This window comes from Lytechinus variegatus, chromosome 17, assembly GCF_018143015.1.
Source record: "Lytechinus variegatus isolate NC3 chromosome 17, Lvar_3.0, whole genome shotgun sequence".
Lineage (NCBI taxonomy): Eukaryota > Metazoa > Echinodermata > Echinoidea > Temnopleuroida > Toxopneustidae > Lytechinus > Lytechinus variegatus.
Genome location: NC_054756.1, coordinates 16,210,419 through 16,227,645, shown reverse-complemented (window position 1 = coordinate 16,227,645; position 17,227 = coordinate 16,210,419). Strand labels below are relative to the sequence as shown.

At 37.7% G+C, this 17,227-nt stretch overlaps 1 protein-coding gene across 1 annotated transcript; it reads left to right on the top strand.

The window, feature by feature from the left end:
* The first annotated feature begins 330 nt into the window (after window positions 1-330).
* Window positions 331-16,495, top strand: LOC121430755. The gene is made up of 3 exons (XM_041628142.1): window positions 331-362; window positions 11,306-11,488; window positions 14,275-16,495. Exons 2-3 carry the CDS (start codon window positions 11,394-11,396, stop codon window positions 15,173-15,175), a joined length of 996 nt encoding a protein of 331 aa, XP_041484076.1. The 5' UTR covers window positions 331-362; window positions 11,306-11,393; the 3' UTR covers window positions 15,176-16,495.
* Window positions 16,496-17,227: the final 732 nt, after the last annotated feature.

The window sequence follows — 17,227 nt, the reverse complement described above, 5'->3', positions numbered from 1 at the left end:
TACATTAATAGGGAAATAAACTAATTCATTAATTCAATGTAATAAGTAAGAGTTAATATATCTTAAAGTGCTCCTCAATATGCAATAAAAACATGTCGTAAAAGAAAGTAAGTCTATATTTTGTGTTTGTATTGAAAACTTTTGACGAAATTAATTACAATTTCAAACTGAGTCCCCCATTCTGAAATGGATTTATCATCCGATGGATGAGTAATTGTGACGTAATTTGCGCATGCGTTGAAGAGTAACTACAACAAACATGGCGTGCGATGAGTGAGAAATTGCGAAACTCTTGCAGATGACGTGTTAGTCCAGAAAGGATCAACTCTCCCTATTTTTCATGTAACGAAACTTGTAAACAGGTGAGTTTGCTAAAATGTCACTTTTAATTCTGTTTTTATTGAGAAGTTATATCTCTACCAACTAACATTACAACTCGACTGCGACTCGCCGTGGCCAGTGCAGTGCGACTGCGAGACCCGTCCACGGCCCGGTCGCGAGCAAGATGACGGTGTGGTCCACGACCGCCACGGCCACGGCACAAGTGTGCGCAGCTAAGTAATACCGGTAATTGAGTCGAGTTAAGATTAACAATTTCTTTTCTGTGTCACAAATTCTTTCACTTAATAATGTTCCCTATATTACTATGAGTAAGTATACCAAATATTTTAAAAATATTTGAAGGAGTTTATTGAATAACACCTCAGGCAGTGATTTTGAAATTTGAGTCGAGATGAAAAAAGAGGTGCCCCAAAAAGGTCATGACTTGAAGTAGGGTTACCAAAAGGTCGGCCGATCCAATGAGCAAAAAGCCTATGGGCAAATGAAAAGCCAATTGCAAGTGCGTAAATCGTGCGCATTGCCACCCATCGTCTGTTCTCGATGGCAAAAATGAGCATTGAAATGCTTTTCCTCAGCAAATTAGTTCATCTTAGTTACAAATTTTAGGCTCGTTGTTGTCTATATTAAATTTAACTAATGTGGGATGAAGTGTCTTACCTTCATGTGGTATCGAAAGTGACGTTTGGAGGTTAAATCCACGAGAAATCCACGATTATCGTCGCGTGTATTCGCTATGGAGAAAAATGCGTGCGATCGCATGCATTATTGCAAGCTCGAGATGGCGCTGTTGAACATGGTCTAGAAATTCATAAAAAATAAACGAAAATCCTTTGAGTAGGCTCACAATAAAATCATAAAAAATATGGTTTATGACTAAAACGGTAGTTCTCTTGCCCACACATATCATACTTGTTGTTGCGTAAGAAATCCTTTTTTCATTACAAAAATATAGCAATAAATGTTTTAAAAATTATGTTTTACACATGGAATATTTTGGAAACATCTATATTAGAAGAAAAATGCTTTTTTTGAATGAATTCAAATTAAAATGAAGTTTATACATGCCTGCACTTTTTCCTACTACTCAAAAAACTAAATGGGCCGTCAATCAACGTTGGTTACCTCGGCAAGTAGGCGTGGTCTATCGTGAAGTTCGTTGGTGACTTGTAGACTTGACTCAGCCGCCGAATTTAATTCATTCTCCGCGCACGTCCAACTGCAACTTGTGCACTTATCATCACTGCTAGTGTTTGCCGCACTGAGGACAGATGAAACAATTCAGATAGAGTTGCGCGTGTACAATGAGTGAAACAGCGCGATCGTTTCATGATCGAATGAATTAGTGTGCCTGTCGAGATAAAATTCATCTGCCATGTTATTTTCTTCCATGTTTTATACAACTGCAATTGATTTGTTATATTATTTTCTTTGATATTTTCCTGTATATGTATGTATGAATGTTATTTGAAGTGAATTTATTATGCTGGTGTCCCTGCCATTGAGGACATATGAAGATGAAACAATACTGATAGAGTTGTGGGTATACAAAGAGTGGAACAGCGCGATTGTTTTATGGTCGAATGAACAGTGTGCCTGTCGAGATAGAATTTAGCTGTCATGTTATTTTCTCTGATGTTTTATACAACTGCAATTCATTTTTTATATTATTTTCTGTGCTGTTTTCCTGTTTATGTTTGAATTTTATTTTAAGTGAATTAATGATATAAAGATTAATCGAAAACAAAGCAAATAATTATCGGTTTCATTGTATTCGTGATGAACAAGTTAAGGTATAAAAAATGATGCTTGTTTTTTTTTATTTAAAGGACTTTAAGTTAATTGGAATTGAAAAGGACGTTTAGTGTTTCCTATTAAGTGCACTTTTTTTCTTTTTTTTTTCATTTCACATTCTCGGGATGCGAACCTCCATTATTAATAAACAAAAATATTTAAAAAATAAAGACTCGCAAAAATTTTAGTACTATAGTGCAACGGTGATTTGTTGATTTTTTTGTTTCATTTACTCAGAGGTACGACAGACAAATACCCAGTGTAGATCAAAATTTTGCTAATGGGGGGTGGCTACAATTTTTCTCCCCGATCGGCGCCGTTAAAAAACCGATTTTTTTTTCTTTAACAAAACAGCATGATATACCTTTCTATTTTTCGCACCGCCAGTAGGAGGGGGTGCCGCCGCCCATAATTGGGTCCGGCACCTGGATCTGCCTATGGAATGGATGAGGAATAAGGAAAGGGAGAAAAATAAAGGTGCCCCCTCCCGTAATATGTCAAATATTTGTTAGTGGATTTTGTCGTTCATTCTCAAGTGAGGACTTATTTTTCAACTTTTGATGATTTTTTTCCTAGCAAATTTCACCTATTAAAGGGGGGGGGGTCTAGTATACTAGGTCTTGTTTATTTTTTTGTATTGAATGCCTCAACTTTTGAAAATCCTGGATCAGCCCCTGTCAAGGTGTATATAGATGAAAATAAACTTGAATAGGGCTCCATCACATTAATGATTTTCAAAATTAGCCATTTCCTATTTTCCCCGTTTAACATGCACTGTGAGGTGAATAATTCAAATGCTTTCACAATCGCTACCAAAGAAGGGATCAGGGGGCCGGTCACCCCCCACCCCGTTGGCCAAAAAATTAAGAAAGGAAGAAGAAACAGAAGGAAAAGAGAGGGGAAAAGGAAGAGGGGAATGGGAGGGAGAAAAGTGAATAAAATTAGGGAGGGGATAGACTTTGATGATTAAAAAAAAACATGCAAAATTGACATTTTCGCTCGCGCTTCGCACTCGCATTGCTCATTTTCGATGAGTACATATTGCTCAATAGCTGATATATATCAGCTTGACATTTCAAGCTTTGCAGTCAAAATACAAAACATATACTCTACAGTCAGCTATAGAACATTGAACTTTCATTATTATTTTTTTTATTTATACCTCGGTCACATTTGCTTGTACGGCGGCCGTGCGGAAAGTCGAAACAGCCATTTCATTCTTTTTTATTGAAACCACCAATATTTAGCTGGCACACACAAAAAATGTTTAATACAACTGTTTTCTACTCGCCTTAGAAAAAAATGTGACCGAGGTATCACGAATCAATAAAAAAGTGCTTTGTAAAATATTTGTCTTATGATCTGAGTATCAACCTTTTTAGCTCACGCTGTGCCCTAGAGCATTATTTCATTTGTGGACTACCTACACTCTTCATGAAGGCCCTATTTCATAAATTTCTCAAAATCTTATATCAGTTAGCATTGAGCGTGCGTGCTTGAATAGGTAAGTCGTTAGGCATTAATAGATCAGATATTAATTTTAATGGTTAAATTGTCCATTTTGTTTCATCTCGCGCTTAGCAAGAGGAATAGAAAAATATTCATCACTTTCAGGTCCGATCCTTTGTCAAATCTGTATCAGCTCTTTATTAAGTGCGATCCAAATGCACCTCACAAAGTACTTGATCTGAAATCTATCCTTTTTTTCAGATCGGAATATCAAATATTTTAAGGACGCGCTTCGTGCTCGCTTGGATTTTCGTATATTAAATATATATTCAGAATGCCTAGATTGTAGGCATAAATCGGAAACACGCGCGCGCATGTTTATCCAGATACTCAACTTGTTAGTATTTCAATAATTATTATCCAGTTTCAGAAAAACAAAATTATGTTAGCGCTTTGTGCTCGCATTTTTAATGTAGGAGGAACCCCTATTACTCATCCTTTTCATGATGTACAACACATGAATCGAGTGTCCCATTTTTTAGGTCTAAATCTCGATTTTTTTTCTGCTCGGGCTTGGCGCTCGCATTAATTGTTTTATAGCGACAATCCTGTTCATGGTCACAATAACTGATTTAAATTTTCCATTTTTTATTTAGAAGAGTCCAAAAAAAATCGCCGGGCTCGCCCTTCGCGCTTGCATTATTTTATTGTTGAAGTAACGTCTCCATTAAGTGAAATAGTCCTTAACAGGTACCTTTTTGATCAGTTCGAAACGTATACAAAAATCCCCGGGCAAAAAATCCTTTCCTTGCATGATGTAAAAAGACACGAATAGACATGTCTCGTTTTTAGGTCTAAATCTTCAAATTTTGTGATCGCGCTTCGCATCAGTTGCTGAGTTGCGTACCTATCCTGTTTAAGTTACAAAAAGTGCCTATATATGATGTCAATTCTGCTTGCGCTTTGCGTTCTTAGTAATTGTTTAGTTGCATAAACATTTTTTTCATGATAAACATTGCCCAGAAATTTCAAAGTTTGTGGATCAAAAAATAATTATTTCAATGAATTAGCTCGCGCTTTGCGCTGGCACTAAATAAAAAGGGTTATATATCTATGTTGATTTATAAGACAAAAGCTAAAAAGTAACATTTCTTCAAAGAAACAAATATAAATCATCTTCGCGCGGCCGCTTGGGGAAAAATACGGGTGAAAAAAGAATTCGCCCCCCCCCCCCTTGACGAAAGCTGAATCAACCCCTTCATCCTATTTGTTTCTCTCCTTTCATCCATCTCTCCATTCTTCAAGGAGCCGCGGAATAGTTTTGAAAAAGGGGCTAAACATGAAATTTTGAATTTTGTGTGTGTGTTTCTACCAATGAAATTATTAATGAAATATAATGCGGTACAAAAATCAATGTCATTCTTCTTTCTGTTTTAAACTACTTGAAAAAAAAAACTGGGAGGGGGTGGCAATACCGCCACTGCTAGTAATATGATTACCAGGTATACATCCGTCACTATTTTTTTAGATAATCATGAGGATTGCCCGAGGAGATATCTTTTAAAGGGGTTGCTGGCTTTGAAAAAAAAGCCAAGGGAAAGAAATTATCTCTCTAAAGATAAGTTGATTTTGGTCGAATATCATACTAAACTGATTTCCAGGGGATGGTGCTTCTGGTTCAGGGGCGGCGATCCTGGGGATAGGTGGGAGCTCAATGCCCCCACTTTAAAAAATCACTAAAAAGTGCCCCTTTTCTGTTTCCCCACTTTCAACTTTGCTCCACTCCCCCTGTCGTACGTGTACAAAAAAAACGCACCACCAGCTAAAAAAAAAAAAATCTTGGGGGTCACAACCCGAGCACCCCACTTCCCAGGACCATATACAAGGACTCTAATTTATTAATTTTAAAGAAAGCGTGAGTGAGACATCATTTGTTGAAAAAAATTAGAGACCTATTAATGACTGCATGTGGTCCTACCGGTACGCTAGATCTGCACACAAAACTACTTTCATGTGACACGCAAAAGGGATAGATCTTAGTGGAAAAGTAGGATAAAACAAACAGGTTTTAGAAACGCCTTCGTTGGCGTTCAATTATATGGGTGGTATGATACAAATTCTGCTAGCTTATTCGTACTAACATTTCTGGCCATTGTACTTAGATCTGTATTTTAATGTGGAAACATTTTTTTTATGATACAAATCGAGCGAGGCAAGCACAGTGATATGGGGCACAGTTCCAAGTCTCCATGCCCCAGAGAGTGGTGTAGCTAGGATTTTTTTCCAGGGTCCTTGCTTTTTCAGGGGGTGTGTATGTGTCCACAAGAGATCCGAATTTCGCCAATAGGGGATGGGGCCCGAAATTATCTTCACCTATATCAGTCACTTGTTAGTTTTATTCTTATAAAACAACATAAACATAAAATAATCTCATAAAAGTGCGAGCGCGAAGCGCGAGCGATTTTTTTTTTATACTTTAATGTATTTTTCCTGAAATTTAATTTTCTGGGCAATGTTATGTGTGATCCTCAACAAGATTCGTATGTACCCCCAAGCTTGAACATAAATTTTTATCAACTGTTCTAGCCTTATCGAAAAGAGACCTGTTAAGGACTGCTTACAGTTACCCATAAAGACGGTATATATTTCAATAATGCGAGCTCGAAGCGCGAGCAAATTTTTTGACATTCCGACCTAAAAAAACGTGATCATTCTGAGCACTTTTTGTATTAATTAATGGGATAGCCGATAGGTATTTAACTAAACAATTGATGCGAGCGCGAAGCGCGAGAGAAAGATAACTGAGATTTTAGACCTAAAAGCGGGACACTCTATTCATATTTTGTAAGTCATAAATAGGATATAGTCAATTGGGTATCATTAATAATGCGATCGTGAAGCGTGAGCAGACAATTATTGATATTCTGATGTAAAACTGAATAATTTAAGTACATTTTAAATAAAGAACGTGCACGCTATCGCGCATGTTTTATATTCAGACCTAAATTCTGGGCATTCTGAATTGTTGAATGGAATGAACATTATGGAATACCCGTAGACAATATGAACTTGGCAAATCAAACAATGTGACCACGCAGCATGAGCTTAAAATGCTGATAATGTAGACCATAAAACGGACATTTTACAGAGCAATTAAATTTGTAAATGAAAAAAAATAATGAAAGCTCGATGTCCGAGCTAAAATATGTGTTGCATATTGACTTCAAAACTTGCTCCACATCAGCCTATTGAGAAAGATATGAATCCCATCGAACAGGCAATTATGGCGCAAAGCGCCAGCAAAAATTTTATATAGTAACATGAAAAGATTTTTAAAAATTGCAAGTCTTCCCCTCACATTATTTCATTCACTCGTCTTCCTCCTTATTTTTCTCTTCTTTTTTCTTCTGTCTTTCTACTTCTTTTCCTTTTTATTTCTTCTTTCTCCCTTTTTTCTTTACTTTTTTTTCTCTTCCAATTTTTTCTGGGGGGACCTGGGGAGGGGGCCCCAAATCTCAGGGGGGCAGATGCCCCCGGCCCACCGTTGCTACGCCAATGGCCCCAGACTGAATATATTTTTACATCAACTTACTCTAAAAACAAGTGTTTATGTTTTATTTTGTATCATTCATTTTTTAAGTATAAGGTAAAATTATAAGTCTCGGAGTGTCAGTTAATGCTGCAAAAGAAGTATAAAGCCTACTCTTTTGCAGCACTATCCAGCTACCGCGGCGAGGACGCCCTCCGAGAAGGTAGCCATATCAAAACTATAAAAAAAAATTCCCCTTAGATTACTGGTGGATCCAAGGGGCATAATTATCGAGAGCCAATATTGTAATTTGTTAATAGGCCCTATTTTTTGCTTGTCAATTTTTAGGGACGAAAGGACTTTCCATTTTTGGTAAAAGCATTTTTTAAGGCATATCAAATTTGTATCGGGAAAATGTGCCCTCCATAGGCCTTATCCCCCTAAATTTCAAGTGGGGACCATTGGCAGCGGAAAGCAAAATTTTGGGAGGGGGGGGGGGCACCAAACTTTAGTGACAAGCCCTATCCCCCCAAAAAAAGTTTATCAGCACAAATTTTAGGGGAAACCACATGATTTTTTTAGGGGGGTCCACTGGAATTTAGGGGGCACGCACGAAAAAAAAATTGACAAGCAAAAAAGAAAAGGTTATCAACAAAAAAATTAGGGGGGCGATCGTCCCCCACCTCAAAATTAGAGGGGGGGGCACGACCCCCCCCCGCTGCCTATGGGGGGACGTTACTTTTTTGGGGCAATTTTTTTTTTCGCCCCCCCCCCCTTTGATAACCTTTTTTTGTCAAAAATTTTGGTGCCCCCCCTAAATTTTTTTGACTGCCGTAGATAATAATGCTCCCCCCTTTGGAAAATCCTGGACCCTCCCTTGTCTAGATATAGATGTTTAAAGAATTAATAATTTTGAAAGTCAGAGTGCCCTCGCCCCCCCCCCCCATGCTTTAGTTATCATAGCATAAAACTTATGCCATGTCTAATCCTTATATCAGCGAGATGTCAGAGCATACTATCCGTCACCAAACGACTGCATTTGAGCCGTTTATTTCTTCTTTTCTCTTCTTTTTATTTTTGGGTTGTTTTTTAATCATTGTGTATTTGGATAAGCTCGGATCCGAGACTAACTGGGACGATGAACGTACTTTCGTTATTTGGGTAACAATAGGCCGAGGCGAGAAAGGACACGCCCACAATCCCTCGTTCAGTGCCGAGCTTTGTGCATGCGTGTCGACGAAATTTCAACTACAAATTTGTACACAAAAACTGTCACAATTCGGACCTAATTTAGCCTCAGATTAACAGATAATTAGATCTCTTTGATATACCAAAAGTCATTCACTTGGGGTTTTTGAGTATGCTGATTCAGGTGAGGTACTTTTCAATGCTTTTTAACATAGATTTAAAAACTTAGATTTTCCTTTTGGTAACCCTACTTGAAGGTCATGTGGCATGTCCACTCAATTTTGTCAAGGGTACATTACATGTATTACATGCCGCTTTGCACAGGAAAAATCAAGGCACGATGCATGGAACTCTATGAACTGATCCTTCCACTTTGTACATGTCTGTTCTGGTTAGTTGTACTTTGTACTGTAGGCATGGTAGGTATCTATGTTAGCATGGTCAGACAGCTGGCAGCGCAGTGGTCTGTTTCGAGGAGTTTTTAAATTTAACCCCAAAAATTATTTTATCCTTGTACACAGACGGCACATCCCCCGTCAGGGCTCTTCAATTTTTGTCTTTAATCAAACTTTTGAAAAATGATGCAATCGAAATGCAAATTAATTTTCCTTCTTGGCATTAATTGCCAAAAAATTGGGAAAAATCAAGTTAAAAGGAACAATAACAGTGACTCACCTTCTCTGTTTTAATCCAAACTTAGTACATAAACATATGGCCATTGAGTCCCCTGTACAGATCGCGCTAGAAGTAGAACTTCGGTCTCTGTATTTCAAACACATTTGGTGAGAGAAGCCAACGAAGTTCAGCTGAACAACCAACATAACAGAGGCCGAAGCTTTTGGTCTAGTATGTTACAAACAAAATAAATTTGAGAAATGGGGTGTTTGCTTAATTTCTTCAATACTTTTCATCCTAATTTCAATCCATATTCATCCTCCGGTTAGCCTAAAAAGAGCCAGCATCGAGTTCCTCACAGGTACATGTATTACTCACTGCTGATTTCAAAACATCGCATGGGCATGCGTGAGGGTCGCATATCAAACTGCATCAAGCAGGTGAGGGTGGCTGATGAAGACGTTGAGAAGTCTGCATTTGTTTGCATTTGTTTGCCTTACATGTATAGGAAAAAACTGCTATATGTTTCTCTGCAGATATCCAGCACCATATCTCTGATCTCTGAGAGATCTTTGGCCACTTGCGACAAGTGGTTTGCACATAACACTGAAAAGTGTCAGTTTGCTTGCCAAGAGATAGAATTACCTGGGGCATGCTATTAGTGCAGATGGCCTTATGATGGACCTGGAGAAGGTGGCCACCATTGGTTATTACCCCCCAACCTAAGTAGTTCAAGGAACTGGAAAGATTCGTCGGGATGGTTGGATGGTACCATAATAAGTTCATCCCAGGCTTATAAAATATCTGTGCTATCATGACGAATTTGATATCAAACAAATGAGTACAGTATGTCATGCCCCTTCATCACATTGTATTGTCATCAGGAGCTGAAAAATAGTTGGATGTCATTTTTTTTCCAAAACTCTTCACATTTTAGACAAATTAGAAATAAAAACTTGACAAAAACATATCATATTTAAGCTAGTTACTTCTCAACACAAAATTTCAGATTACACTTTTTTGTTCAGTGGTGACATATAGAAAGTTCATCCCAGATTGCTGCACCTCCCAACAGACTGAAGAAGAAACGGGTTGTATGGCATTGGGATTTGGACTGTGCCCATGCTTTTCAGACTGTCAAGGAGAGATTCTCTTGGAGCCGATACTATGCTACCCAGATGAGGAATCCATTTTCTACATGTTCACACTGATGCAAGCAATGTTGGGATTGGTGCAGTCCTTTCTTACCATATCAATATGAAAATTCATTCGGACTACTTTAATATATTGAGTTGCAAATATTTGAGAGCCAAAGAAGGGAATGAGGCTTTTGTTGGGGCTTTTCTATGAAAAAAAGGCGTTTGGATTTTGGGTACCAACTTAGTTCTGAGTTGGTTTCAGCATTTTTTATATTATACAGTTGAGGCCAGAAGATTACATACACCCAGGAAATTCAAAGAAAAGTTGACACTTGCCAAACATCATAAAATTGACTATCTTATAAAATATCTGTGCTATCATGACAAATTTGATATCAAACAAATGAGTATGTCATGCCCCTTCATCACATTGCTTTGTCATCAGGAGCTGAAAAATAGTTAGATGTCATTTTTTCCCAAAACTCTTCACATTTTAGACAAATTAGAAATAAAAACTTGACAAAAACATATCATATTTAAGCTAGTTACTTCTCAACACAAACATTTCAGATCACACTTTTTTGTTCAGTGGTGACATATAGAAAGTGTAATATAAATCATAGATTTGACATTATATTTCTATTAAATCATGTTTGAAATTATAATAACAAATACTAGAATACATTTGGCAGGAATATTACTTTTTTCTTCAAAGAAAATTTCACCTGGAATATACTTTATTCCCAACTTCATCCCAATCATGTGAAAGAACTTAATATGCTCTTTCATTTGATATTGAATTTGTCTTGGTATTATTTATATTTCTGAAGATATAGTAAATTTTACGATATTTGGCAAGCGTACAAATTTTATTGAATTCCATGGTGTATGTAAACTTTTGGCCTCAACTGTATATGATAAACACTGAAATGACTAAATTCTAGAGAGTGATAGATTTTTCATAATTGGCAATATTTTGGTCATATTGTGTTACCAGTGCACTGTTATTACAGTGATATATGTATATATATATCAACATAATCAGAAGGCCATAATTTCTTGGGGCAATATGAAATAAAAACGTTCTCAATTTGGAATAAAGCTCTACGGTATATGAAGTTGAACAGATTCTGTGGTACTTGTATGCATATACAGCATTTATACATGTATCTATTGTCTTTGATATTGTATCAACTCAATTAAACAATATCCCTCTCTCCTTTCTTCTCTTTTCTTCTCTTATTATAAACAGGAATCAAGAATCTGTGTGGTGCTTTACATATCTTTCCCTGTCCACTTCCCCCCTCCGTCGCTTAGCCAACATCCAGTCCCTAAATCCCATGGCAACATCGAAGCCGGGAGCTCAGTCAGCGGATGATGACTGGGATGATTACCTTCATGGCATGTTTAAGAAGCTCAAGGTGGACCCAGAAAGGTGAGTACATCATTGGCTCAAAATGAAGAGCTGTGTAACATAATTATCTCGGGTGCCTTTTGATGAAAAATAAAAGTTTATATTTTGGACCAAAGTGTGAGCAACCATGTTTGTAAGTTAAAGATAAATGAAAGTTGTTTCAGTAAAACAGTAATTTCACGAGAAAGCCTGTAAAACCAGGCTTAATTATATCATTGAGGATCTACATGTACATGTAGATCTGTTACAGTTACGTAAATTGAACTTTGTGAAATCTTAGAATCTACAGTGAAAAATGTTCACACTGAAGATCACCAACACAAATAAGCGCATACATGTGGGACAGTGTATTATTATTGTTTTGAATGTCGGCCCGACGCTTGACCCGAATCCCATGCTTTTTTGCTCATTTCTTCCAGAATCCTTTGGCACATATGTTTTATTCATACAAACAGACACTTTGGTGGTCATTTCATTGGATTCTGTACGAACTCATTTTGATATCGTTACCACAACTGGCATTTATCTTTAAAGGTACATGTACAGTAACATTTATCCATGCATTATACAGGGCTGCCATAGTGCCATGTCTTTCTGCTTGTCAATGAGATTCCCTGAAAATTAACAGATTTTTAGTTAACTGCAGATTTACAACATCTCACTGATTCATACATGTACATCAATTCCTTCATTGGATTTTGTGTATTATGAAAATTTAAAGTTCCACCCTTTCTCTGTCTTCCTGAAATACATGCAGATATCAAAGCAGTTCTAGGTGTTAAATGTATGATGCAGTAATATATACAAATACATGTAGTTGGTGTTCATCTTATTTTGAAATGTCACACATTACAACAGTGCAAAACATGCATGTAGTTTTTCTAGCTTTGAAGATTGCATGGAGGTGGGGGAGATAAGAACAGATGTTAATAGACCAATGTTGGAGATTTTCTTGAATCCAAAAATTTTGTTTTCTTTTTGCTTGTGCTCAAAATTAGAAAGATGAATAGAATGCAGAATGTCAAATTGCATGAATAAAAAGCAATCAAGGTACAGCAAGTGTAATTGTATAATTTTGGATACCTGTTACCTTGAATAAATTTTTTACACTTCTAAACTCAACAGAATGGAACATTCATGCATGTAAATTATTTTCCATGAACCACATGTATTCATGAAATATGATGTTATTCATTTTGTCTCTGACAATACCACAAGGGTATAAACGCATGCTACTGCTGTGTGAAGTAAGAGCTCGGCTACAGTGAAAAAAAGTCACAGGCAGACTGGGCGGGATTGGAACCCATGACCTCTGGATTACTAGACCAGTGTCATAACCACTAGACCACAGGAGTGCCCTTAGTGATCTGGTTTCAAACTATATAATCCCATAGATTGGATATCAAATCAACATGGAATAATTAACATTTCTTGTCTTTGTAAGTGTTGTGTATGTGTAATGAGTTCTGTGTAATCAAATTATTGATATTTATTATTTTGTTAGTTTTCTTTTGTTTTCCATAAAGGAACTCCTTTCTCAACAAGTGAAAACTGCCTGAAGTGCTATCTGTTTTTGTCTCACCTGCGAAGCAAAGTGAGACTATAGGCGCCGCTTTTCCGACGGCGGCGGCGGCGACGGCGGCGCCGGCGTCAACATCAAATCTTAACCTGAGGTTAAGTTTTTGAAATGACGTCATAACTTAGAAAGTATATGGACCTAGTAAATAAAACTTGGCCATAAGGTTAATCAAGTATTACTGAACATCCTATTAGAGTTTCATGTCACATGACCAAGGTCAAAGGTCATTTAGGGTCAATTAACTTAGACCATGTTGGAGGAATCAACATCGAAATGACGGCGGCGGCGGCGTCAACATCAAATCTTAACCTGAGTTTAAGTTTTTGAAATGTCATCATAACTTAGAAAATATATGGACCTAGTTCATGAAACTTGGACATAAGGTTAATAAAGTATCACTGAACATCCTGCATGAGTTTCACGTCACATGACCAAGGTCAAAGGTCATTTAGGGTCAATGAACTTTGGCCGAATTGGGGATATCTGTTGAATTCCCATCATAACTTTGAAAGTTTATGGATCTGATTCATGAAACTTGGACATAATAGTAATCAAGCATCGCTGAACATTTTGTGCAAGTTTCAGGTCTCATGATTAAGGTCAAAGGTCATTTAGGGTCAATGAACTTTGGCCGAATCGGGGGTATCTGTTGAATTACCATCATAACTTTGAAAGTTTATTGGTCTAGTTCATTAAACTTGGACATTAGAGTAATCAAGTATCACTGAACATCCTGTGCGCGTTTCAGGTCACATGACCAAGGTCAAAGGTCAATGAACTTTGGCCGAATTGGGTGTATCTGTTGAATTACCATCATAACTTTGAAAGTTTATGGATCTGATTCATGAAACTTGTACATAAGAGTAATCAAGTATCACTGAACATCCTGTGCGAGTTTCAGGTCACATGATCAAGGTCAAAGGTCATGTAAGGTCAATGAACTTTGGCCATGTTGGGTTTTTTGTTGAATAACCATCATATCTCTGTAAGTTTATTGGTCTAGTTCATAAAAAGTGGACATAAGAGTAACCATGTATCACTGAACATCTTGTGCGAGTTAGAGTAGTATTCAAAGTCAGCACTGCTGCTATATTGAACCGCGTGATGCAGGTGAGACGGCCAGAGGCATTCCACTTGTTATGTCCTTTGTAGTTCATGATATAATATTGCACCCTCTGTATTTGAATCGGTGAAGTTTTACACTGACCTTTTGATATTCTCAACACAGGCTAAAAGATGATACCACCTATGGCACCTCTGGGACGAAGCAGAGTTCTCGCTGGTACAACCAGTCCATCAAACCGCCAAAGAAAACCCGTAAATCTCTTGCCCTGCGGAGCTCAAGGAACAGACTGAGTCCATACAGGAGCCTTCTGACTTGCCATGGAGGGAAAGCAACGTGCGAGAATCCGTTAATACGGAGTAGTAAGTTTACCGCTTCGTCTGAACAGGCGAATCGGTTGGCACACGGCAAGATGTGGTCCGAATCTGGAAATGTCAAAGTGAAGTTTGCAGCTGGTGTTGGGAAGTGCTCATGCCCTAAAGAGGAAGTACCATGCAGGTGTGACACAAAGAAGGATGGCGATGTGTGTAGGTGTGGAAGGAAGGTTCCCCCATGCCACATTGGTAGCAAGTGCAAATCTAAGCTTTTATCGTTCAGAACGCTGGCCACCATCATTGAGGAATCTGGTGAAGCAGTTTCAAAAGAGAAACGATCTGAGAAGAAATTGTTTTCTACCGTGCCATCTTACAAGCTGCATGATGGCGCTGCAAGTAAAGCAGCATGTGTGCGCGATGCTTCGGCTGATGCGTCTGCTCGCCCACACTTTTCAAACTATCGAGACGGTGCTACAGGTTTCAACGTTTCTCCAAAGATGCATGTTCCCTTAGCTACTCCACCAGCCACAACTCCATTTCCATCTCAGAGTTCAGTCGGACCGGCTGGCAGGACTTCTAACGTGTCTTGCCGCGTGCCTGCTCGCCCGGAGTATTCTTGTTCGCAAGAGGCAAGAATGGCCATTGACGGTCTTCCTGATGATACGTCGGTTGATGACCTGGCAGGCTATTTTGATAGCATTGTCTACATTCCGAGGAAAATGTCGGCCATGGCGGAGATGATGTATACATGACAGCAGCCAGAGAAGTACCATGGCAGCTAGATTATGATTATTAATTACAAAACTTGTATTTTATTATGTTATTTACATGTATATATGTAACAGCCATTAGACAGAAGAATGTTTAATCTCTTTGAAACAAATGATTAGTCTAGATTATTATTTTTTGTTGGGTTCAATCCTTTTATCCCTAGCATCAGCTTTCAATCCGACTCAGAATGTGATGGTAAAATAATGTCTATCAGATGACAGGTGTTCCGTGTATCAGAATAAGTATTACATGTATGGTCAATAGACCTCGCATGTACACATACTGAACATGTACATGTAAGTACTGCTCAGTATGAGTCCATCTATTTCTGCATACATGTACATCAGGGGTGTGAGAGTTCAGATTTTTATCTGATTTCAGATTTTTTTTGTTTTTATTTTCAGCTTAGTTTCAGCTTATTTTTGGCTTTCCTCTGTGCAAAAATTATGGGAGCTCATTCTATTTCAGACTTTTTCAACACTATTCAGCCTCTTTCAGATCTTTTTATTTGTGACCACCCGCACCCTTAATACATGTACCTGTACCTGTATTGGAAAGTTAAGTCACTTTCGATGGCCCAAATTTACCATGTAATCTTTGCAGGCTTCTTCTGAGTGTGTTCTGCTCGCGCAGCATAATTTACTGAGCCCCAAACATGCAGCTACATGTACATGTGTGTTACTGTATCTACATGTACATGTCAATTTTTCTTGACAAGTCTAATGTCATTGAATTATGATGCTTTCCACTAAAAAGCAATTTTATCTAGCCTCCCCGTCGAGCTTTGCGTGATAAATTACACAAAAGGTGATCATGCGATTTTGTAGATTATGCCATGTGTGACATGTGTGCTGGTTTTTTTTTATTCGGTCGTATGTTTGATCAACAGTTTCGTCTGACAAGTTGTCAGATCTGACATCTTGTTGGACAAAAATGTTGTTGAAATACTCCCCCAGTCCCCTACTGGCCGAATGATCTACCAAAATTGCCAGGCCTAGTTACATGTAGAACCTTACTTTCTTTGAAAAAAAGAAGAAATCAGCAGAATGTCATTTTTTTATACATGTAGCTTGATAATGAGCAGAAGTTTGTAATTTCTGAAAAAGGGAATGTAGATTGCACACCTTTGCAGTTCATTTAGGGTAGGGGAAGGTGGGGTATTAAAGTTGTGACACTTTTTGCATTTTGTATGTTAGAATTGATATGACTAATAATCTTGTAAGAATAAGTACCTTGTCTTTAAATTCAATTCTTAGGAAATATTTTTCACATATAACTTTCTACCCCCACACTGAAAGTCATCACCTTTGAAAAAAAAAAACGATGTAAAATGGCTCAAATTGCACTATCTGTGGGGTAAGTTGTGCCACCTTCTGGGGTAAGTTGAGCCACAAAAATTAAGTACAAAATGCATGTGGGAAGAACCAGCATGTCAATATTTTATTTAAAGTCTTCACTTGCTACACCGTAATTCTCTATAAATACTAACATCCTCTAAAAGTAAAAGAACCTGTCATGTGAATTTGCTCTTTCTGCCTGTCATATCAATGGCTTTTTAAGGTTTTTTTTATTATACATTAAGAATTACCATGGCTCAACTTGCCTTATCTTGGCTAGCTCAATTTACCCCAGTCCGAACTTATTGCGATATTTTCACATCCACACATTTATTATGCATCCATCATGTAAAAGACTATGACAAGATTGAGAATCTACAATGTATACCTGGACTAACGATATTGTTCTTACATGTATGATGTCTTTATTATATTAAAAGGCGTGTGGGTAAAAAGCACTGATGTTTTTCACACCCTTATACTTTTTTTGCTGAAATTTGTATTTTCCCTCTAAAAAGTACTTTTTGTTTCAAAGTTGAAAACAATGTGGTGGGATTAAAGGCTATGTAATAGGTCATCAATACATGACACCACCACAATGCCTGACTCGTTCATTATTGGCCTGGAATGGTGGCTCAACTTGCCCCTACATAGTATATGCTCAACTTGTACCCTGCCTTTACATGTAACACAATT